This window comes from Vidua macroura, chromosome 31 (assembly GCF_024509145.1).
Source record: "Vidua macroura isolate BioBank_ID:100142 chromosome 31, ASM2450914v1, whole genome shotgun sequence".
NCBI lineage: Eukaryota > Metazoa > Chordata > Aves > Passeriformes > Viduidae > Vidua > Vidua macroura.
This window is the reverse complement of record NC_071601.1, coordinates 132,539-156,149: the sequence shown is the minus strand read 5'-3', so window position 1 is coordinate 156,149 and position 23,611 is coordinate 132,539. Positions and strand designations below refer to the sequence as shown.

General features: G+C 42.0%; 1 protein-coding gene across 1 annotated transcript in view; it reads left to right on the top strand.

The window, feature by feature from the left end:
- PKHD1 (PKHD1 ciliary IPT domain containing fibrocystin/polyductin) overlaps window positions 1-23,611 on the top strand; it is a gene marked incomplete at its 3' end in the record, with an annotated part of 158,500 nt that overhangs the window by 2,980 nt on the left and 131,909 nt on the right. The window contains exons 4-24 of the mRNA XM_054001685.1: window positions 754-853; window positions 2,927-2,984; window positions 3,839-3,917; window positions 6,109-6,183; window positions 6,870-6,934; window positions 7,559-7,598; window positions 8,414-8,484; window positions 9,824-9,925; window positions 11,034-11,129; window positions 12,220-12,355; window positions 13,191-13,305; window positions 14,237-14,512; window positions 14,967-15,053; window positions 15,569-15,662; window positions 16,121-16,263; window positions 16,934-17,064; window positions 17,847-18,031; window positions 18,614-18,752; window positions 21,539-21,693; window positions 22,210-22,394; window positions 23,377-23,499. Coding sequence (XP_053857660.1) covers window positions 754-853; window positions 2,927-2,984; window positions 3,839-3,917; window positions 6,109-6,183; window positions 6,870-6,934; window positions 7,559-7,598; window positions 8,414-8,484; window positions 9,824-9,925; window positions 11,034-11,129; window positions 12,220-12,355; window positions 13,191-13,305; window positions 14,237-14,512; window positions 14,967-15,053; window positions 15,569-15,662; window positions 16,121-16,263; window positions 16,934-17,064; window positions 17,847-18,031; window positions 18,614-18,752; window positions 21,539-21,693; window positions 22,210-22,394; window positions 23,377-23,499 — 2,455 coding nt within the window. The remainder of the gene's footprint in view (window positions 1-753; window positions 854-2,926; window positions 2,985-3,838; window positions 3,918-6,108; window positions 6,184-6,869; window positions 6,935-7,558; window positions 7,599-8,413; window positions 8,485-9,823; window positions 9,926-11,033; window positions 11,130-12,219; window positions 12,356-13,190; window positions 13,306-14,236; window positions 14,513-14,966; window positions 15,054-15,568; window positions 15,663-16,120; window positions 16,264-16,933; window positions 17,065-17,846; window positions 18,032-18,613; window positions 18,753-21,538; window positions 21,694-22,209; window positions 22,395-23,376; window positions 23,500-23,611) is intronic.

Below are 23,611 nucleotides of genomic sequence, written 5' to 3'. Positions count from 1 at the left end.
AGGCTTCTTGGGCAGTCCAGGCTCAGACCTTCAAAGGTTTGTAGACATCTAGCTCTCAGATGCAAAACTCCCAAGGAAATCTTGGAGGAGACTCTACCAGCTTTTGGTGTCTTTGATCTGTCCAAGGTGATAGAGAGGGGTTATGAATAGAACAGGAAATAAATATGGTTCCAAGCACCAGCTGGGCAGTTTGAGCTGCCTGTTTTCTATCCTGTCTTAGCTTTAACACAGGCTGTTGGACTGGAAGATTGGGGTGTCTGAAGAGGGACCTAATGGGACTCTTCCATATTTTGCTGCTATGATTTGGCTGGGAGTTAATTCTGCTGGGTGCTGTGCTGGGAAACTGTGTGAAACAAGGATGCAGCATTAATTTATGGACCAGGATCAAGATGCCCTGCCGATTCAGGCAGCCCTGGGTCATTCTATAACTAATGAATAACAATTATTTTCTGTGCATGCCTAATGAGAATGTTTGTGTTTTGCATTAACAGTAATTTAGGTGGAATTCCAGTGCAGCCCTGTCACCTTCTGCTCTTAACTGTGATTTCTTGTTGTGCTTCCACATTTCTTCTAAATTGTTATTTTAAAGTTTGGCTTCATATGTGTGAAGTTTGGGCTGAGAGAATAAAACTCCTTTGCTCTATGGATGTCTCAGCGGACTTGCTGTGAATGGAGACTCTGCAAAGGACTTGACATTTCCTAAACACAATTTGTTTAAAAATAATATAATATTACACATTTTTTTCCACCTAGGTCTTCGCCCCAGGAGGGTTTGTACTACGTGGAGGTGACCTTTAAAGGACATGTGATTAACAACCTGTCTGAGGTGGAGAAAGAGAACTATTCTTTCAAGGTAATCACCAAGTGTAGAAGTGAGGATAAAAAATTCAAGGTATTGAAGGGAGTGAAACTTCAACATTGTGTCACAGGAAATATGTTGAAATGGAAGGAATCGTGGAATGGTTTGGGTTGGAAGAGACCTCTAAGACCATTCAATTCCAACCCTAAGCTAAAGAAAGATGAGGAGAGACTTTTTGCAAAGGTTAGAGCCAGAACCAGAAGGAATGGCTTCAAACTGAAAGACAGTAGGTTTAGATTGGATGTTTGAAAAAAACTCTTTAATGTGAGGCACTGACAAAGGTTGTCCCTGGAAGTGTTCCAGGCCAGGTTGGACAGGGCTTGAAGAAACCTGGGACAGTGGAAGTTGTCCCTGCTCATGGCAGGGGTGTGGAATGAGAAGATCTTTAGGGTCCCTTCCAACACAAACCATTCTGGGATTCTGTGATCTCTTGCAGAGCAGAATCCTTAAACATGCTTGTGTGCTTTGGGATGAGGCCTGGTGTTTTTGAAAGTCACATCCCACCTCTGTGCTAACTTTGAGCAAAAAAACCCAGCATTTTCAGTAAATTGCACATTAAAGCTGAAGAGTCATTGGGTGGTTCAGCTAGCTTAGAGAGCTGATGAAAAATCACCAGGGGATGCTGTTAATGAGGCACATTCCAAGCTAAATAAACCACAATGTGTCTCTTTGTTTTGGGGCTGGGCCCTGGGAGCTACACATATTAAAATTAATTTTGCCTCTGCGTTAGATTGGAAAAGCTGCTGCAGGCAGCAACAAGTCTGAGCAGCTCACGAGACTCGTGTCAGCCAGTGGCTCCAGTTTCCTGCTGCTTTTGGCTTCTTTCTCCACATCTTTTCCAGCCTGGGGCATGGTTTGATGTTGCCTTTGCTCTCCAGAAGTGGCCATTGCTGGTGGAAGTTTGTAGCTGCTCATTCATTTTTAACACGACCAGGAGTAGGAGGGAAGGCAAAGGCTGACCTCTGAGAGGGAATGGGCTTCAAGGAAAGCTAAGGAAAAAACCTGATATATGCAATGGTACCTTTGAATTAATGCAACAAATTATTTTTTTGTTTTATTTATTGGGCTGTGAGCAGCATCTGTAAGTGCCAATGAAGTCTTGAGGGGGATCATAAAGGAGGTGGGGAAGATGAGCATGTCCAAAAAGGGTGGGGAAGTGTCTGGAACACAGGACTGATGAGGAGCAGCTCAGGGAGGCTCCATGGAGGGGGCTCAACCTGGAGAAAAAGAGGCTCAGGGAGGACTTTCTCACTCTGCACAACTCCTTGACAGGAGGATGCAGCCAGATGGGGGTTGGCCTCTTCTCCCAAGTAACAAGCTACAGGATGAGAAAATTGCCTTAAGTTGCACCAGGGGAGGTTTAGATTGGATATTAGGGAAAATTTCTTCCCTAAAAGATTGTAAAACTCCAGGGAAATGGTGGAATCACCAGCCCTGGAGGGATTGGAAAGCCATGCAGATGTGGCATTTGGGGATGTGTTTTACTGGATTTAGCAGTGTTGGATTAATGGCTGGACTTGATGATTTTCAAGGTTTTTTTCCTCAGATGCAAAAGAGGTCCTTTCCCCCAAAAATCTCTGTTGTATTGCTGTAAGATGGGCCAAGACAAAGTTTTTGCTCCACTGCTTTAAGGTATCCAACAAACTTGCCAAAGACTGGCTGAAGTATTTCACATCTATGATGATGGAATTGTTCTAAAGGAAATACTATTGGGAAGAAAAATGGTGTCACCATTCAAGATGAAATGCAGGTTTTAACTTCAGCTAAAGCATGATTTAGAAATTTGATAGTGTATGAAACTGTATCTTCTGACATTGCCCGGGTGGGCAATTTCGGCACAAAAGAAGATGTAAAAATATCACTAATCCAGACTCTGAATGGAGAGGGAGTAAGAAAGGAATAATTCTCCTTACTCCTTTCCCAGAGCAGGGGTCTGCTTCAAAGATCAGATGTGGAGTGTGAGTCTCTGAAATGCAGCTGCTGGCTGGGTTGTGAGCAGTGCACCGTCAGGTGGGGTTGGACTGCTGCAGAAATAGCTGACATTTCAGTGCAAATCTCTCTTTGCAGTTCTCAGCCGAGCAGACACCTGTGGTTTACCAAATTAATCCATCATCTGGCACACCAGGTATGGGGCCTTTCTTTAACATCTAATGCCATACAGACCTTTTGCTTATTGGGGTTAAATCAGATTTTAAAGTTACATGAAAAGTCATTCACTGATTTTGGTCTGAAAAATTAACTGGAATATGGGAGATTCTTTTCCCCTCTATTTCTATTATTTCTGTTTTTGCCAGTTTCTTTGGAGAAAATTGAAAGTTTGGTTCTCAAAGTCAAGATTAATCAAAAGATTTTGGTCTCTCAAGAGTTCAGACAGTCACATGGATGATTATATCACACAGATGAGCCTCAATCTAAAAAAATCCCTAATTTCCAATTGTTTTCAGGTGTAATTCAGCTCTAGCTTCTCGTGCCTTGCATGGGTGTCATTATGGAGATTTCTATGTGTTAGCTGGATGGATGATTCACCTTTCAGTGTGTGAAAAGCAGGAGAATAATCTGGTCACGTATATGCCAAGATCCTTCTTTACACCTTCACCCTGTCTGGTGTACAAATGATGTAATTTTGGTTGTTTTGTGAGTTTCTACAGTGGAGCTGGGTTAGAAAGCGGGGTTTAGTTAACAAAAGAGTTGAAGAAAACTTGTCAGCTCTGTGCAAATACAGATCTGCAAAAATTTTTGAAATGAATTTGGGCTTTTTTGGTGGGAAACAAAGACACGTGCTTTGAGAAAAGTGAATTAAATGCAAAATCATCTTGAACCATGGTAAAAAATCATCTTGAGCCATGAGAGTACATCCAGTGGAGGAAGCTCTGCAAAATCTATAAAGACCATGAATTCCTTTTGTTCAGCTCAGAAAATCTGCAAATAAGTTCTCTGCTTTTAAAAGTCTCTCTTCAATTTCCATTTCCTCTTAAACAGGAAATTTAATACAGATTCATGGGAAGACAATTGCTGACAGATATGAGACCCTGGACTTCAACGTGGATTATATTGATGGGTAATTATGAACACTCAGCTATCTGCTGCAGTCTCTGTAAATTGGCTTTTCTTCCATCAGCCTCCTTGACAGCAATAAATTGCAACCAGTTGGCCCAGAATTGCCATTTACTTCCTTTGTGGTTTATTGCAGCTCATGATTTGGGATCCAGCAAACTTTGTTAATCTAATTGCAACTGGTCCATTAAGCTGGTTGGTTTGTTTACTGGCAGCACAGTCAATCACAGCTCAGTGTGAATTGTACTGTAATTGCAGCTGGCTGCTGTAGATTTTATTTTGGCTAGCAAATTAAAATTTAACTAATTAAAATAATGTCAGAGTTGAAAAGTTAAATAAATTTTCCCCTTTCCATTTGCATTTTTTTTAAAGGAAAAAAAACTATTAGTTTGAAGCAGATGCTCTGGTGAACCAGAAGACTATAGAGAAGTATTTTGAGACAAAAGGCTTGGTTGTTCACTGCTTTAAACACTCTGTAATTGTTTTCTTGTTCTCAGAGGTTTGATTTTTTTTTTAATGTTGCTTCTGTGGTTACATGCAACAGAGAAAAACAGCTAGGTTTAAAAAAACCCTTGTTTTAGGACAGCAGTCCCTTTTAACACAGTGAATCCAAAATGAGTATCAACACTGTCCTGCTGCGTGTCATATGTATTTCCATATGTATGGATAAGTTATCAGATGTTAATTTATGATTTCTGTGCCAGTGGCAGTGAAGAACGAAGCCCAGGTAAGTATTTTAAAGATAAACTATAAATCCATAGTTACTCTGGTGGCAGTTTAAGGATCATTTCAGGAGCCAGGAAAGGTGTGTATTCTCAGTAGTTAAAAATTTTAATTGAAGCGTCAGATATTTAACTCTGACATACTTTTTAACGACTTCTCAAGCTGATTGGAAATGTCCCTTTCTAAGTGATTGAACTCCCTGCTGGCATGAAGAAAAGTCCAGTGCAGATTCCTGCCATGCCATCCCTACACTGTGCACACCAGCATCCTTTGTTTGGGATCAATTATTGTTTTACCTGCCTCTGGAACCTTTGATGAGAGTGAAGAAAGGCTGTTCTGTCTGAGTGCAGGCTGGATATGCCTGCAGTTCTCTGTTGCCAGATTACTCATTTACAGCTCAGCCTCACCAAAAGGAAATGGCCTCAAAATCCCAGCATACCAGACAGGTTCCCTCTGTAGCTTCACATGAATAATTTGCCCATTTTTGGTGTGTTAGGAAATAGGTACCAGGTGGGAACTTGGACTTGACCAGAGCAGTCTGTCACTCAGTCATGCTGATTCAGGATTTGGAGCAAAAAAAAAAAAAAAAAAAAAAAAAAAAAAAGGAATGGCTTCCAAGTGTGTTCTGCACCCTTTTCCATGCTTTGTATGGGATGCACTGGTCCAGTGATGCTGAACAAACATTTGGCAGCACTGATGTTTTTTTTAGTCTTCCTTAAAAGGAAAGGTTCTCAGTATCAGCCGCCTGTATTAATAAAAGCAAGCTATTTTAGAAAAACCTCATAAAACTGCATTCTGAAACATGGGCCATAGAAAACTGCCTGGTGAGGGATGGGTCATCAAAAATTGTTTGCATTACAGGTTTAATTACCTATTTCTTTTAATTGCTTGTTAATTCTCAAAGAGTCACTGCCAGCCTTTTCTTACTCTGCTAATTACTCTGAATTTATTATTCCCATCTTCTTTCTCCTCTCCAATGGAAGTTGTCCCATACTGATCCTCTAAGGAACACATATTTATTTTTTTTTATTTGGAGCTTGGGTGATTTCTGCTGGAAGTTGTTTGTAGTGTTTTTCCTCAATGAAATCAAGACATGTCTGAGCTGCATCTTGACTGTACTTGCTGTAGTTAATGCTGCCTGCTGGTTTGGAAGGTGTGGGTGGGTCTTGCCCTCCTGGAGCTCAGCCTTGCCCTCAGGGAGGAGGGATTGGATCATTCCGGGCTGGCATGGAGTGTCCCCAAGAGGGCCCTGCTGCACTCTCACAGAGCTGCAGCTCCCACACTATCTGGGGAATGCAATTTGCAGGTGCAGAGATGAGAGATTAGGGCTTGTCCCATTTTCTAGAAGGTTAATAAATGTTAGCTACAAGTGGGAGAAAATTCCTGTCCCTTGGGAAAATACTGGCTGCTGATATTAACAGGATCATGTTTTTATCTGCATCACATCTCTTTCCTGTTTATTTTTTGCCCAGGCCCGCTGTTCTTACATCAGAAGGAGATGGATGGACCAGTCTCTGCTCTTTTGCCGACAGGAGAGCTGGAAGCTCGTCAGTTCTGGTTTGCTTTGGGTTTGTGTTGGTGCAAGGGTTCAGCACAGCTTGTGCACAAAAATATTTGTGGCTTTTGAAGAAACTCTTCTGCTTTGGCTTAAAATGGAGACAGACCCTGGGGAGTTATGGTCTGTGATGGGGTGGGTGAGGGCTGCTGGTTTTATGCAGCTTCAACTACTTAAACATAAATGTGAGTTAATGATGGAAATTGTGTCATTCCATGACTCCAGAGGGTTGATGTAGTTCCAGCATATATACTTTAATTGCTACCTGCTCATTCTCACATTTAGGAGCCTGCAGAGGAGCAAGTAGAGGGGAAACACTTTTGTCCTTCTATTCACCCTCCCCTTGTGCCTGCACTTGCCCCTGCTCAGTTTTTTATTTCAAAGGGGGGTTCTAAAGGCCACCAACAGCATCATCGTCTAGAAATAGGTGTAAAGAAGCCAAGCTGGAGCAATGATGCTGAAAGACATCCTCCTAAGCTGCTGAACTCTTGATCTTTAGTGGGAAGATGGGTTGCTCCTCTCCCATCTCACCTGCTTCTCACTCCCATGTTTGTAAAGACAGCAAATCATGACTATCTCGGGTGTATAAGCCCACATCTTCTATTGGTTAGTTGATTCTACTATATTTTGCTTATTTTTTGCTCCCAAGGCTCAGTGAAGTCCTTTGTCTCTTCACAGTTACCCTGTTCAGGTGAAGGATGGACTGGGGACCCTGCAGTGCCGGGTGGAAGGGAATCACATAGGTTGGTCAAAAGGGGTAAAACCCATGGGTTTCTGTCATTCCTGCAGCTCCAGAGGATGGAGGGAGGAGGGTGTCTATCATGAGTTTCTGTTCTGTCTCCAAAGCTGGAATGTGGCTCAGGGCTGAGTCCATGAAAGCAGCTTCAGATCAAGGCTTGTCAGCCTTCAGCACAGCCCCTGCCATGGTTCGTGTCCTCTGCACAGCCTGGGAGAACATGAAGGGAAACCATGATGTGATGTGGGCATTGCTGACAGCCAACAGTGGGATTTGGGGTCCTTGCTGAGTTTCCTACTTTAATCTTTCTTGTCTGTGGTGTATCTTTCCTTTAGTGCTTTATAAATCGGGTGTCCCCTTCTGTCTCCAGAAGCAGGTGGGATCCCTTTTATTTTTCCTCACTTCCAAGCACCCTGATGAAGCTTTTAATTTCTTGTGGAGGCTTTGAGCTCCAGCCTTCCTGTTTGGGAAAGATAAAGATATTGTGAGTGAAATATGTAAAATAGATTTTCCTTACTGTTGTAAGGAAAATATAAGGAAGGGAGAATTGGGCCCAGAGAACCTGGACAACCTTTGGTATGATTTTCTTCATACTTCTGCCTGAAAGCATTGTCACTTTTCTCTCCCCCAGGGTACCACAACGTCAGCTTCTCAGTGTTTAACAAAGGAAAGTGAGTAAAAGAATATTTTCTCTCTTTTTCTCTGGTTTTGCATAGGAATAGAGCTGCATTTGAGTCCAGGATGAGTGAGTTATACTTTTACCTTATCATGTGTTTCATTGCTTAGAAATAAGGTTTGTTACCTTGAGAAGATGGTAGTCAGATTTGGAATAACATGGGACAATGTTTCTCCCCAAAGTATTTCCACTTTGGTGTTTTATACTTTACCATCAGTGACCAGAACCTGAGGCATCTTATCTTGGACAAGGGGAAATGGCTGAAGGAGGATGGATTCAGGTTGGATATTAGGGAGAAATCCTTCCCTGTGAGGGTGGTGAGGCCCTGGCACAGGGTGCCCAGAGAAGCTGTGGCTGTCCCTGGATCCCTGGAAGTGTCCAAGGCCAGGCTGGACAGGGCTTGGAGCAACCGGGAATAGTGGAAGATGTCCCTGCCCAAGGCAGGGGGTGGAACTGGATGCTCTTTAACATCTCTTCCCACCCAAACTATTCTGTGATCTGTTAAATCTAGCTGAATTAAAACCTTTCACCTTGTTTTTAACTATTCATGGGAAAGAATTTAACCATTAAAGGAGGTGAAAACAGGTTCTGACTGTGTCAAAGCATACTTTACAATGTGCTAGTACTTCTAATAAAGTGTTTCAGCCATTTAATGGGGCCTCATGAATCAATGCTTCAATGTGCTGGTGAAAGAAGTTGTTGGAGCTTGCAGAAATGTTCCACTGTTCCTCTGGAGAGTGAGTTTCCAGCCCTGTCAGATGAAGGTTTGCTTTTATTTACAGGATCTCTCAGGCATTTTCTCTCTTGCAGGTCAGCAGTGCACAAAGGTGCTTGGCTCATCAGTGCCAAACAGGAGCTTTTCCTGTACCAGACTCATCCAGGTATTCACTGATCCACCTCACTGGCACTGTCCTCCATCAATCTCAGTGTGATCTAAGAAAAGACCTCTCACTGTTGCTTTTCCCAGGGATGTAATTCTGTAATTTCTGTCCTCATTTTGGTGTTCCACTCACCTGGTATGGGCTTGACTAAGCAAAAGGTGCAGATAAAAATTATGAGTCAACCAGATTTATGTTGTTGCTTGTCCTGTCAGATCAGTTACAGAGTCAAGGTGTTGCTCATAGAGAAACTTTGCCCCCTTAAATCACTCTGTATTTGTTGAGGCTGAAATTTTGGAAATGCAGACCTCAGGATGAGAACTCCCACACTGGCTACAGGTAGGAGGTGATGTTCAGCTACTCCAAGAATTGAGTTCTGGATAAGTTGTGAATGGCAGGGTACTGCACCATTAGTTAAAAAAATTATTTAAGATACATTAAGAATAACCTGCATGTGATGTTTCAAGCTGTATTGTAGACAACTCTTTGTTAAGAAGGCTAATTTTATGTCTCTATTTACAATTTGAAGCAGAGTAAAATGAAATAACCATGCATGAAGTCAGCTGTGGGCAGAGCACGAGCAGAAAGATCTGGTAGATTATGCAGTAGACAGTACTGTGCTAGTCAGTAGTCAATACTGTAACATTAGTGTTTAAATACTAGATGAATTAACAAAAATGATGCAGGTATAGACCAAAATCCCTCACCTTTTTCTTATTAGACTTATTTTTTTCAGAGCTATACAGGTAGAACTGGGTGGTTTAACTCCAATATGAGTGCAAGGTGGGTAATTGTCATCAAAAAGAAAAATAGTTTTCCTGTGGAATGGCACACTTGTAACAGATAAAGTCCTGAAAGGATCTCATGGTTGTGATGTGGACACTCAGATATTCTGCTCCCTCCATTTGTCCCTGAAGTCTGAGGGATTATTGGAAAGAGTGGTAACATTTAAACCTAAGGACTAAGTTGAGATGTGAATCAGAGAAGGTCAAGAGGATTAAAATAGTTTTAATTCTGCTTTTTTTCTTTCTTTTTCCCAGAGATCCTCAATAGCACAGAACAGAGCAGTTTGCAATCTGAGCATGATAGATGCAGCCACTGCTAAGTAACAGCCCAAGCATTGCAGTGCTTCCCCTGCCATGTGGCCAAATTATCCATGCTGCTCATTCCCGGTGTCATCCCAGAGGCTGCCAAAAAAAGGGATCAGCGAGAAGCTGGTTTCATTCACAGGAGCCTGCTCTGGCTGGAAGCAGTGCAAGTGCACTGAAGGCTTTCCCAGAAATTCAGCTGGGATTAACCTCTGCAAGGCTTGTGCTCAGATCCCTCTTTTCCTTCCCTGCAGAGATATTCTCCGTGTTCCCAGCCAGAGGGAGCCTGGCAGGGGGCACTGATCTCACTGTCACCGGGGATTTCTTTGAGGAGCCAGTGCAGGTCACTGCTGCAGGTAAGAGCAGAGACATGTGAATTCTATTTTTTAAATACAGTTTGGCCCTGACTGCAAAGTCCAAGAGATGTTCAGGGATACCAGTGTGGGAATTGTACGACTCACCTTGTCCCCATGCTTGTTTTGCATGGGAGGCATTTACAGAAGTGATACAAATAGATAGATAATAAGAACCTTTACCTTTAAACAAGTAATCTTTAAAACAATTCCCCATAGGTTAACACAACCCATAAACACAGCTGTGAGAAAAGCTTACAGAAAAATGAAAGAAGTTCATGATTGCATACTTCCCAGTCAGCTGTTATTCATAAAGAGACACAAAAAAACTATTTTCTTGTAGAGAAATCTCCATAAAATTAACAAGAGAGACTTGTCTCCCTAAATAAACTGAAGAAAAACTATTCTAGAAGTAGTAAACTAACTAAAATTTTAGGTTTTGTTTCTTTACATTGTTATTAAGAAAAAAGAGGTTGTAGAAGGAGGAGAAATGTCCCTAAGGTTTTGTTTAAATTCTTATTACTTTTTATTTTAATTACTATTAATAAATTTCTTTTTATACCCTTTTAAAGTTTTAAACCTACTTTACCTTTCTCCTAGTCCTACCTCACAGCAGGAAATGAGTAAATACATCCTAGTAAATACACTAATAATTAGCCAAAACTAAACCCACGACACTCATTAATACATTAACAAAAAAAAAATCTCAAATTAGCAAACCTAAACCACTACACACCTCCAGGAAGCTCCAGTCATTCTGATCCAGGGTCCTCAGCACAGGAAAATCATGGACCTGTTGGAATAAATCCAGAGAGGGAACCCAAAAGTGAGCAGAGGGATAGAACACCTATACTATAAGGAAAGGCTGAGAGAGATGAGGCTGTTCAGACTGGAGAAAATAAGGAGCACTTTCCAGTTCCTAGAGGAGCTCCAACAGAGCAACCTGGTCTAGTGGAAGGTGACCCTGTCCATAGAAAGGTGCTTGGAACTACATATTTGTAAGGTCCCTTCCTACCCAAACCATTCCATGACTCTGAGATGTGTTTATGCTGCAGCTCAGCTGTGTCTCCAAGTCTCCCACAGCACATTTGTCTCCTTTCCCTGCTGGCAGGTGTTCCCTGTACGGTCAAGCACGTCTCTCCCCGGGAAATCAGATGCACCACCGAGCCTGTTGGTGAGGGCAGGAGACTTGGTGCCCCCCAGCCAGGTGAGCTGCTCCTGGAGCTCCAAATAAGCAAACACACACAGAAATGCAGGGCAGAAACCCTTTGGTGATGAATGCAATCAAGAAACAGGGTTTTCCAAAGCACTGTCTGCACTATCAGTTTCTTTTGGGGTGGTAGGGAAGGGGGCTACAAATAATCCAAGGGCTGGCGCATCTCTGCTATGAGGAAAGACTGATGAGAGAGCTGGGGTTATCCAGCCTGGAGAAAAGAAGGTTCCAGGGAGACCTGAGAGTCCCTTCCAGTGCCTAAAGGGGGCTTTCAGAAACATAGGAATAAACTTTTATTAGGGACTTTTATTAGCAATAGGACAGGGGGTGATTGTTTTAAATTAAAACCATCTATTTAAATAGTTTCTATTTAAATAGTTTCTAAGGAAGGTATTTTTTTTACAATGATGGGGGTGAGGCCATGGCACAATTTGCCCAGGAAGCTGGTGGATGTTCCATCCCTGGAAACATTCAAGGCCAGCTTGGGTGCAGCTCTGAGCAACCTGCTCTGTTTGGAGATGTCCCTGCTTGTGGCAGGAGGTTGGACGGGATAAACTCAAATGGTTCCTTCCAAACCGTCCTGTGAATCTGTAGCCAGGAAAACCAAGGGGGAGAGCTCAGCCCACCACAAGCAGACGGGAGATGTGGAAGAATCCATGGAAAATGAGGGGAAAAAGGCATGGAAAATATTGAGAAGTAGGATGGCTGAACTGGAGTTACTGCAGAGGCTTCTGGGGATGCTCCTTGAGTGGAACATTGCAGTAGGAGATTTTAGTACATAAAATGAGGCTTAACTTTGGCTGTGAGTCGTCTCAGTGCTTTTTCCTGTAAGAGCAGACATGTGAACAGGTTGGATGTTCTTCTCTCTGCAGAGTTTTGTTATTTCTGTTGGAGGGTTTAAAGGTAAAACAAATTCCCTATGGCGTGATCTGTGTTCTGCCTTAGACTGCAAAATACCCCACAAACAGAACCAATTTATTATTAAAATTTTCTCTCTGGCCTGCCTCCTACAGCACTGATTCCAGCATGTGCTCTGGGATTTCTGCTGGCTGCTGCTGAGAATGCTTTTGTTTTAACTTTCTAGGAAACAGAGGGCTTCTCTTTGAAGTCTGGGATGATGCCTCTGATCTGACAGAAGCAGGTCCTGGATACAGATGGCAGTTTGTACCTAATGCCAGCTCCCCAGTAAGGTTTCTGTCTGGGGCAGAGAAGTCCTTCAGGTACTCAGTGATCTTAAAAAGAGACGAAGCCATGGCAATCACCTTTAGCAGTGTAAGGTGTAGCAAAAACACCTGACAGCTCTTTATAGCAGAGCCTCACTGCATAGCTCCCATAAATCAAAGCAAACCCTTTGCTCCGAGGTCCTTTTGAAGCTTAAAATATGCAGTGAAGTGCTTTATTTTTTCCTCCTTTTGCCTTCCCTCAGTATTTCTGCTCTACCTGGCCTAGATTAGCTGAAATACCACCCAAAAAGATTGCTCTGAAAGTAGAAGGAGCTCCAGTTTGAGGCTAATTTGGGCTGGAGCTCTGGCCAGATGTGGAGGGGCAGATTCTCAGCTGATGGTGGCAGCAAAGGTGGTGTTAATACAAATAAATAAATTCCTGATTTGTGTTGGTTCTCATTGCCTCTTCATATATGACCTTGAAAAACTGTGCAATCTGCATGCATTCTTACATTTTTCTACCACTTCTCTATTTTTTGTTGTTTGATTCTGAGCATTCTGGTTTTGGCATTTTCCTGCATTTTTGGGGTTAAGACTTTGTTTGAGAAGAAATACACTGAAGTGGCCTCCAACAAAATCATACTTAGTTTCATGGAGCTGTTTTTTCTTTCCTTTTTGAAACTTTTGTAATGCGTAATTGGCATTTAGTGTGAAATTGGGTCATTTTGAGGTTACTTCAGCTTTAAAATAACAAGATTTGTTTTGTTAAAATGGTTTAAAGATGTTTTCTTGTTGTTCAGTGTACATGTGAAGGTGGTGTGTTGGGATGATTTGTTGTTTTGGGGTTTTTTTGCTCTTTTTTGTATATGATGGTTGTTTTATTTTTATTCAGCTCCAGACTCCGTGGGTTTTTCGTGGCTCCTCAGACCAACAATTACACCTTCTGGATTCAGGCAGATGGTCAAGCATCTCTCTACTTAAGTTTGTCCCAAGATCCAAAGCAGAAGGTATTATTATTAGTAGGCAAAAATGAGAGAAATGAAAATGAAAAATGAGGATGGAAATGGTTTTAATTAAGGTGATAACAAGCAGGAATTCCCCCAGTGTGGATTGGTTTGTTGTCTCTTATGAATCTATTGCAGAGTCAAAATTATGGGATTATTTTTGATATTTTACATAGGCCCTGTCCATTATATAGCTCATTAAAAAAAATCACTCTTGCAACCAGGGTAATTGATTATCTTTTCCAGAAGATTTTTTTTTTGTTAGTTGTCTATCTGAACTGAAGCTATCCATGAAAAGTTCTTTGGGGAACTGTTAATAGTGCTAGAGTAAGCCATAGAAATTATCTTCTTTATGGTATTGAGCCTTAAACCAAAGTTTTCTGAGATTGTGGCTTTTTTCCCATATAATAGGAAGGAGTTTGTGAGCCATCAACCCACAGATATCAGTTATAAACACAAATATGAGTGGGGTGGTTTTTTTTTTTTGGTTTTTTTTTTTTTTTTTTGTTTTGTTTTTTTTTTTTTTTTTTTTTTTGTTTGGTTTTTTTTTTGTTTTTTTTTTTTGGGTTTTTTTGTTGGTTTTTTTTTTTTTTTTTTTTGAGCTGTGGCATTGGACTAAATGTTATTTGGGGCTGGAGAAAAGTTACTAACTGGTTTAATGGCTTCAAACTGAAAGAGAGCTGGTTTATATTGGATATGAGGAAGAAATTCTTCCCTGAGAGAGTGGTGAGGCCCTGGCACAGGGTGCCCAGAGAAGCTGTGGCTGTCCCTGGACCCCTGGCAGTGTCCAAGGCCAGGCTGGACAGGGCTTGGAGCAACCTGGGCTAGTGGAAGATGTCCCTGCCCATGGCAGGGGGTGGAATGAAATGGTTTCCGATGTTCCTTCCAGCCCAAACCATTCTGTGATTCTGTGATTTGGTTGTTCTGCTCGCAGGTGAGAATTGCTTCTCTCCCTGCTGGCAATTCAGAGTGGTCTGAGAACTGGGTGAAGAACTGGAGTGAACTTTGGCAGCCAAAATCCCAGAAATTTGAACTAACTGCTGGCTCAAGGTACTACCTGGAAGCACTGCATCACGCCAAGACACCCAGCAAGGGGATGAGAGTTGGAGTCCAGATTCACAACACATGGCTGGACCCCTGCGTGGTGAACAACTACTACACTGAGAGGCACGAAATTCGGGCTCGTGCCTTGCATCTCCCAGAAGTGCAGGTCAGTGCTGCCTGCAACTGCCTTGTTGGTGCCAGATGTGAAAAAATGGGTGTTTCCACCTTGTTTACAACCTCCTGAGATAGCTGATGAGAAGAGCATCGTGAGCTGAAGTTGTCTGTGGCTTTTACATACATTAATGGGCGTGTGTAAACACTCAGGAATGAGGGAAGTTTTTCCTAATGGTTAAACTCCTGCAGGTCAGGAGCTTTAAGGTCCATCTGCAGGTGCACAGGTCATGTATCCCTTGTTCTCTTGTTACTGTAAGAATCCTGCTCCTTGTAGGACAAGGGCAGTTTAAGAGTAGCTGAAGTGGCTCTTGGAAAGTATCCCTGGTTCACAAAGCAAAGTGCTGGCTGTAAAATCTCCCTCAGTAGATGGCAGGTTTGAAGTGTGTGTGTCTCACGCAGTTTGCATCTGTTTTCATTTCTTGATTTGCTTGTCTTTTTTTCCCCAGATGTTGACTGTGTCTGGTACAGGTTATTTCAGTATCTCCTGGAACAACACGCTGAGAATGATCCCCACAAATGCTACAGCTCACCAGGTAGGTGCCATTAAACACAGACACAGGGTCCTCTGCTGGGAATTGGTGGAGCTCTGGTGCTTGACAGAAGTTAAGATTTGGCCCAAAAGACATCCAGATATCTTGGACTTTCATTGATCCAGATCCTTGGACTTCTCTAAGGCCAGATGAGCTCTGGCTTTTGTATGGCTCTGGCTTCTTCAACAGCCCATAGGCTCTTGATGTGGCTCTTGATTGTTAATTTGTCAACATTAAAGTGACCCTGAGTGATGGCTCCATGACAGTCATTAGACTGAGGGTGTCCCAGACCCCTGAAAACTTTTATGTAAACATAAAAGTTTACACTCTGTTGAGATAAATTTTGTTATATTATTATTTAACATATTTATTCGTTTAATATTTGGCTACTTGCTTGTTCAGAGCTGCTGTGCCACTGATCCCTGGCTGACGAAAAATGAAGTGATGGTGTGTGTGTTGAAGTCTCTGCTGGAATGGTTGTAACTGACTGCTTTCCACTTTCTTAATTTCTTTTAAAGGTGCAAGCAGCAATAGAAGAACTCCTTTCAGTAGGATGTGAAACTGAACCAACTTCTGCTAAAATCCTTTTTCGCTGTGGTTTTGAGAAAGAAGGTAGGGAACTTCTGTGGCAAATAAGCAGTATTTATGGTGAGACTTGATCTGCTTTTATGACATAAATATTCTTTAAACTTTTTCTGGTAGGAAATTTACACTTTTAATGGCTGTAAATATGTATTCATGTTTATAATCTATTTGTTGTGTGTATGCATTAAAAACAACATGATCACTGTAATAATCACAGTGATAGGATATCCAGGGTTGGAAGGGACCCACAAGAATCACCAAATCCAACTCCTGGGCCTGTACAGGACAGCCCCAGGAACCTGTGCCTGAGAGTATTGTACAAACACCTATTGAACTGTGGCAGGAGAACTCTCAGAGTAGGACTTTTTGACAATTTCTGGATACCCACTTTTGTATTTTCAGGAATCTTGACTGTACTGGTGTTTTCTGAATCACTTTGAAACCTCTCATTTCCTTTTTTTTTTTTTTTTTTTTTAATCTGTCAGATATGAAGAATATCATCACCACAGGACACATTGTCAGTGGAACAGAGCCTTTCTGTGGGAGATTCAGTGTCCACAGACCAAGCCAGCTGGTGAAAACTTCCCCATCAACACTGCCAAGATATGACCTTACTAAATACCCACATGTGAGTGGCTGCTCTTAATGAGCAGCTTGCACTGGGCACTGAATGTTCAGAGCTTAATAAGCAACATAAAGTCATCTGGTCAGCTTATAATTCCCAATTCCCCCAAATCTATCAAGCATTGTGTCTTAGAACAGAGCAGAGCATCTTTTATTTGGTTTGGGAGTGGTTTTGGATCTTTGGCATGTAAATATTGTTTAACACAGCTGACTGTTAACTGATCCTGGGGATACAACCCTTGCTGTGGGAAAGGAAGAAGTGGGGTTGTGTTGGAGAAAGGTGGAAGGGACGAGGACGAACATTTCTTGACAAAAGGAAAAAATTCTTTATTGTTTGGTGGCCCATTGCTCACTTTTCTGCTCATCTTCTCCTACTTTTGACAGGAATAAACCCAAAACTTCAGGGAAGCCCCAGGGGTCAGTTTGATGCCATCTTGTGGCACACCTGGGTGCCAAAACTGTCTTCTACAGCTCTTATTCCATCTTCTGCTCTCTTGGAGCCCCTTTAGGCACTGAAGAGGCTTTAAGGTCTCCCCAGAGTCTTTTCTTCTCCAGGCCAAACAACCCAGTGTTAAACCAGAATTGAAATAGAATCTCCTCCTTTATCTTCCATGTACATTATATATAAATTACCTGTGTTTTGATTTGTGAAAATCTTTCCCCCACTTTTGCAGGTGTGTTTTGCACATAAAGGACATATGAGCAACATCCTTCATCTCTCCGTGTCCTACACCAATGTCTCTTCATGTCCAGTGAGGAGAAACATCACCTGCCAGTGGGACTTCAATGAAACTGACTCTAGAAGGTACCCAGACAATTACAGTTGTCAGAGATTGCATTTTCCATAGTAAGAAGGTGCAGTAGGAAAACTGAGGGAAGTTCTTATTTATATAGGAACAATTTGTCAGTAATGTGACAAAAGCTCTATCCTTACAGAGGCATTGCTGGAATGTGTTTCCATGCTTTTTGGAGGATTTAATGAGTAAATTTCCATGTTTCTTGCTTCATGCACTATCTCACCTCAGTGACACACACGGGTACTTGAAGGTTTTTGAGAACATAAATTCCCCAGTTTCTTTCCCAGTCGATTTTCTGCAGTAAGAGAGAGAATTGCTTGTTTTTTTTTAGTCCACCCTGTGAAAGATTTGAAAACTGGTGTAGCCTTTGATTTTCTTTATTCACTTAAAATTCAATGAGTAGAAAACATTTGGTAGCAGACATAAAGCTTAGGGTAGGCAGACTTAAAAAAAATCAGGAGTGTAAAAAAATGAAGAGACCTGAGGGTTTGAATTCTGGATTGACCCCAGTTGAGGTCAGTGATGCTGTTGTGGTATTTTGCCAAAAATAAAGCAGGTGTAATCATTCCCATGTCCCGCTCTAGTGATTCAGAGGGGACAACATAAGCAAAGACCTAAATCCTCATTTCTCACTCTGGGGAACCCAACAAGGACATGGTGAGTAATCACAAACCACTGTGCATGTAGCTTGTGCTAAATACCAGTAGTAACAAAAACAGTGCCTGATGTTACCTGGAATCTTCACAATCACCTCAAATTTGTTTATTGTCCCAACCTTGGTGTCTTCCAGCTGGACATTTACCTGCACCAACCTCTGGAAGAGGTGTGTGAATCTCTCTGTGCTTCTCCAGGACTTCCCAGCCAATTCCCCAGTGTTTGTGCATCAGATAGACTTGCAGAGCCCTGTGCTGCAAAAAGAAACAAATGGATCATTTTATCTTGATGATCTCATCATTGCTGACAGATCTGTGATTGGTAAAGACATCTCTTTTGTTGTTTTTTTTTTTTTTTTCTCTCCCCAGGGTAGTCTGTTAAATCTATAGCAATAAAGATGGATGAAACTTTTTCAAAGGGAAATTTCACAACAGACACAATTTTTTTTAACTTATATATATATATATTTTGTGACAGCAGTGGAGAAGGAATTGCCAAAATATCTATATTCTTGGTTTATTTGAAAATGTGGTTCTACAAATGGAACAGGCTGTGGTGAAATCACCATCCCTGGAAAAGTTCAAAAATGTATAGATGTGGCACTTGGGGACATGGGTTAGTGGTGGACTGGGCGGTGCTGCAGAATAGTTGGACTCAGTGAACTTAGAGTCCTTTTCCAACTTTAATGATTCTATGAAATATAACTCAAAAAAAAAAAAAAAAACCACAACAAAACAAAACAAAACAAAAAAACCCAAACCCAAAACAACCAACCAACCAACAACAACAACAACAAAACCCACAAAAAACAAGCAGCTGTTTCCAGCTATGAAATGAAAATACCCTGGGCATAGTCACCTCTGCTCTCCTTGCTCTAATGAATGTTTATGTTTTTTCTTTCAGTTTCTCAGAGAGACCCCAAACCCCCCTGGCCAGGGGGGAGGATCATTGAAGCAGTATCTGTGGTGGGGTCTCCTCCTACCTACAATGTGTCCTGGGAGGTGTCTGGCTGTGATGCCAGTCTGCCCCTTCTCTCTCCAAGGTAGGGACAGCTGATCTCAATACCCTGTAACACCTCTTAGAGTTCCCGCAATGTGTCTGGAGCTGGCTGTCAGCTGGGTTCAGCTGCTGAAAACAAGAGGTGCTTAAGAAGTTTGAGATAACTCGGGGTGTCAGTGTTTCGGTTTGAAAGCAAAACCAGTGAGAGACTCTAAGTCAGAAATACAATTTATTAGGAAAAGGAAAAAAAAAAAAATACATGCAATAATTCAAAAGAAAAACCATGGACAGAGTCAGAATACAACCTGACACTCTTTTGGTCAGGGTGTTGGTAGCAGTCTAAATTGGAATGGCTGCAGTCCTCCTGGAGTGGCAGATATGGTTTTGTCGGGGCAGCGATTCTGTAGAAGGGTGTAGTCTTCCTCTGAAGGTCCAGTGGAAAGACCCAGCTGTTCCTCTGAAAACCCAGTGGAAAGGCTTAGTCTAGTGTCCCAAAAACTCAGATTGCATCCAGTTAGGAATGCTTGGCTCTTCCCTCTGGGCAGAGCATCTCCCAGTGGGATGGGGTAACTTGTATCAGTCATGCAGTGACATTCAATAGGCCATTAACAGCAGATGTCTCCCCAGAGGGAGGATTGCTTTGTGGAAGAGATAAAGGAAACTGCCCAATTAACAGAAGATAACTGCCACACCTCCAATGGATGGCAAATAAAATACATCTTGCCTTGCATTCTAGGACAGTCAGATATCCCTGGATCACCAAGGTGTGATGTGGGATTGGAAGGAAATCTAAACCCTTCTGGAACAGTGTGGATGAAGATCATCCAAAATGGTGTCCAAAACACCATTAATGACACCAATTCCCACATTAGGCACTGGAAGTCCACCTTGGGTGTCCTTGTTTGCTGAGATGAGGTTTCTGTTCCTCCCAACAATGACAGGAATTGGAGCCATGGGCTATAACTAGATCAGATCTATTGCAATAAAGATGGATGAAACTTTTCAATGGGAATGTTCACAACAGGCACAAAAATACTTTTTTTTCCCCTTGAACTTATATTTATTTTTTTTGTGATATCAGTCAAGAAGGAATTGCCAAAATATCAATATTCCTGGTTTATTTGAAAAAGACCTGTAACATTAAAGGTTTGTACTGGCAGAAAATAAGTCCTGTAAAAGTTGGGTTGTATCCAGCTGAGTCAAATGTAGTATCTTAACATAAACCACCAAGGGTAAAGGCAGAAATGAAAATACAGGGGGATGTTTGTGGTGGTTGAGATGCATAACCAGAGGTGTAACTAATAGGAAGAGAGAAAATTTTTACTCCTCTGTGGAGCCTGAAGACTGACATTGGAATGCTGCAAATAACACTGATAGCTGTACTTTTCAAATAAATTTAGGAAAAAAATGCCATAAGCATCATTATGGAGCTGAGGAAAATGCCTAGAAGAGGATGATTTAAGAAGCTACACCTATTTAGCTAGTTAAAAAAAAAAAAAAAAGGGTTAAGAAGCAGTTTGATCACAGTACCTCTTACCAGGATAAAAAAAGGTGCTAGGCACAGGTAGGCTTTTCCATCTCACGAGGAAGGTATTAGAGAAAAACAAGAATCAGCGCAAGGTTTAAAAATGGGTGAGCTGAGCACTGTCTTTGGACATCTTCAAAATAAACCTGGCCCTTTCTCTTCGCTGAACACGGGCTGTGATTTCATCCAATACAACTCCTACCCCTGTCAGAACAGGAATATTGGCTAAAATCTTGTACCAGCTGTACAAAGGGCTCAGTGGTCGTTTTGGTTTTGTTTCGTGGAAATTTGCTCTGCAGAAGCCGCTTGTTATCCAGACACTTAACACACGGTGGCACCGTTGTACCACAGAGAGGCTCCTTTTCCTTTGAAACACGAGAATTTTAGTGGCGAAGGAGAACAGCGTTTTAACTTCTAGAAATTGGGCTTTGGGTGAACTTGAATTACTCCAATACAGATGTGGTGTCTGGGGGCATGGTTTAATGAAGGACCTGGTAATGCTGGGTTAAGGATTGGGCTCCATCTTAGGGGTCTTTTCCAACCTATAAATGATTGTACAATATGAAATCTCACTGTAATTCAGGGGACTTGAGATTTTCATGGGCTGAGGAGATTACAGTGTAAAGCAGGAAATATTTTTTGCTTTGCTGTTGCAGATGCTGTCCAGGCTGCACTGAGCTGGTTCTTTAGAAACACCAGTACTGGGGTAGCACACCCTGGTGCTTGATGATATAAAAATTATTTCTTCTATCATAAATTTAAAAAAGGTAGTTTTCCATAATTTTCTGCTGTGTGCATTGTGTGCATAATTCACAGAATCACTGGGTTGAAGGAGACCTTTAAAATCATTGAGTCCAACCCAGCTCCAACACCTCAACTAAACCATGGCACCGAGTGCCACATCCAATCTTTTTTAAACACATCCAGGATGGTGACTCCACCACCTCCCTGGGCAGATGATTGCAGTACTTTATCACCCTTTCCTTAAAAAACTTTTTCTTAATATCCAACCTATATTTCCCTTGACGCAGCTGAAGACTGTGTCCTCTGGTTCTCTCAGTCGCTGCCTGGAAAAAGGGACCAACCCCACCTGACCACAACCACCTTTCAGGGAGTTGTAGAGAGTGATAACAAGTTAGAAGTTGGGAATATCCAGTTTTGTTTGAGGTCTGGGCATCTTCCCCTTAAATCCTTCAGGAGCTTTGTTCCCATAGGTGTCCCTGAGCTGTTGGTTGACTTGGGGGTGTCAGCAGTGAGGGTCTCCACTGCTGATGCCTTCCTGTGACCCCCTCTCTGTCCCACAGAGGTGCCGTGCTTGGGGAGGGCTCTAAGGAATATGGACACCTGTACGTGTCCACGGAGGATGTGAGAGTTAGCCTCACCATCCAGAGGCTGCAGAAGTCATCCCCACCTCTCGGAGGAACCTTCCACATCCACTTGGCCAACACAGTGATACCAGGTAAGGGAAGATGCAGGTCAGGAGCTGGATTTCCTGAGCAGGAAGCCAAGGGAAGAATTAATTGCCAGAGAAGTTTTGGCTGCCCCATCCCTGGGTGTGCTCAAGGCCAGGTTGGTTGTTATTAAATGGTGTGGATGATCTTCAGATTAGACATAAGGAAGAATTTTTTTATGATGAGTTTGAGAAAACATGGGCAGAGGTTGCCCAGAGAGGTGGTGGATGACCCATCCCTGGAAACATTTGAGGTCAGGTTGGGTGGGGCTTTGAGCAACCTGGTCTAGGGTTCATTGCTGGGATTAGATGACCTTTAAAGTCCTTTCCAACCCAAATCCTTCTATAATTCTATGAGTTTTTGGTGTTTAGGGTCCAATGAAATAGGGTCACTCTTTTGGCAGCTGCAGAGGTTTGAACCATGACAGCCTTGCACCAATAATGAAACCCCTTCCTTTCCTAAGAGCAGGCAGATGTGGTCTCCTGGAAATGGAGATATCCACTGCTCCCTAATGTCTTTTCCAGATGTTTCGGTGCACATCTCTGCCCACCAGCTCCGCAGGCTTTTGCAGGATAATGTGGACAATTTTACAGCTCCCTTCTTCAACACCAGTGACTTCACTGTGACCAGAGACTCCAGCTTGTGCTATGAAAGTGTCTGGACACTGACTTGGAAAAAAACAGCTGGGGACTTGCCCAATGTTATCAGTGTACTGTAATTTCTCTTACTAATCCCCACTCTGATCCCCATTTGATGTCTTTGGTCTTGGCTAATTCACTCTCACAATGGCTGTTTTTATAAAAACACCATGGAAATTTAGGCAGTCTTCCTATTTGGAGCAGCACCTTCAGCAAGTTCCAGATTAAATTATTAAAAAAAACCAAAAAAAACCCAAAAAAAACAGTTGTAGGAGAGGAAATTATATTGAGTCTGTGATTCAAAACCAGGAGATTTGAGTGCAATTTTTGCACAGCAAAGAGGTTGGTATACTGAAATGAAGTCTTTATTAATTATATCTACATTAATGTTTCAGTGCAGTAACTGGAGCTCATCACAGATTTGTGACATCATTTATTTGCCAATAAGGTATTTTTCTGAGAACTGTTTTGTCTGGTTTTGTATCTGGTTCTCATAAGTCTCAGGTGAAGGTCCACTTTGCAGTCTCCCATCCCAAGATTTGTCCTGCTAGTTTTGCTTCAAGCAGAAGGGTCTTTTTGAGTAAGGACTCAAACTGAGATGCTTCCTACCTCAAAAGGAAATGCTATTTCTTTGGATATTCAGCTTCTAAAAGTGTGATGTTATTTTCAACAAATTCCAGTGCTCAAAATGTTGGCCTGGAGGGTGAAAAAAGTTTGAGCTGCATCTTCAGCTCTTGCACAGGCCCTTGTTTCACCTAAAGTCATGTCTTTGAGAAGATCTTTCCATGCCTAAATCCAAATTATTATTGGGTATTAGAAGTTTATTTACCAACCTGACTCCTGAACTTCTTTGTTGTCTCTTTGACTGCAAGGTGAAGGTGGGAACAGGCAGGTATAGAGAAACCTTGAGTAATGAAGATTTAGAGCTGCAGATATGATTCATGGAAGAAGGGTGAGAAGTTTCCAGGAGTTATTGCTTGTAAAGATTCTGTTTTAATTTAACATCCCAGGACAGAAAAGGATGAGAAACTTGAATTCCTTGCTCTTTGCCAGGTCTCTGCTGAAAACCTCACTGGCCTGAAGCCAACTGTTTCTACTCGTGTGGTTTATGATGGGGGCGTGTTTATTGGACCAATATTTGGGGATATGCTTGCCACCCTCCATAACCAAACACAGGTGAGTTGATGTGCTCTCATACTTGTCACTGATTCAGCAGGGTTGTGTAGCTCCAGGAGTCTCACAGGTATTTGGGTACCTTGTTATGCCAATAAATCATTTCAGAAATCTG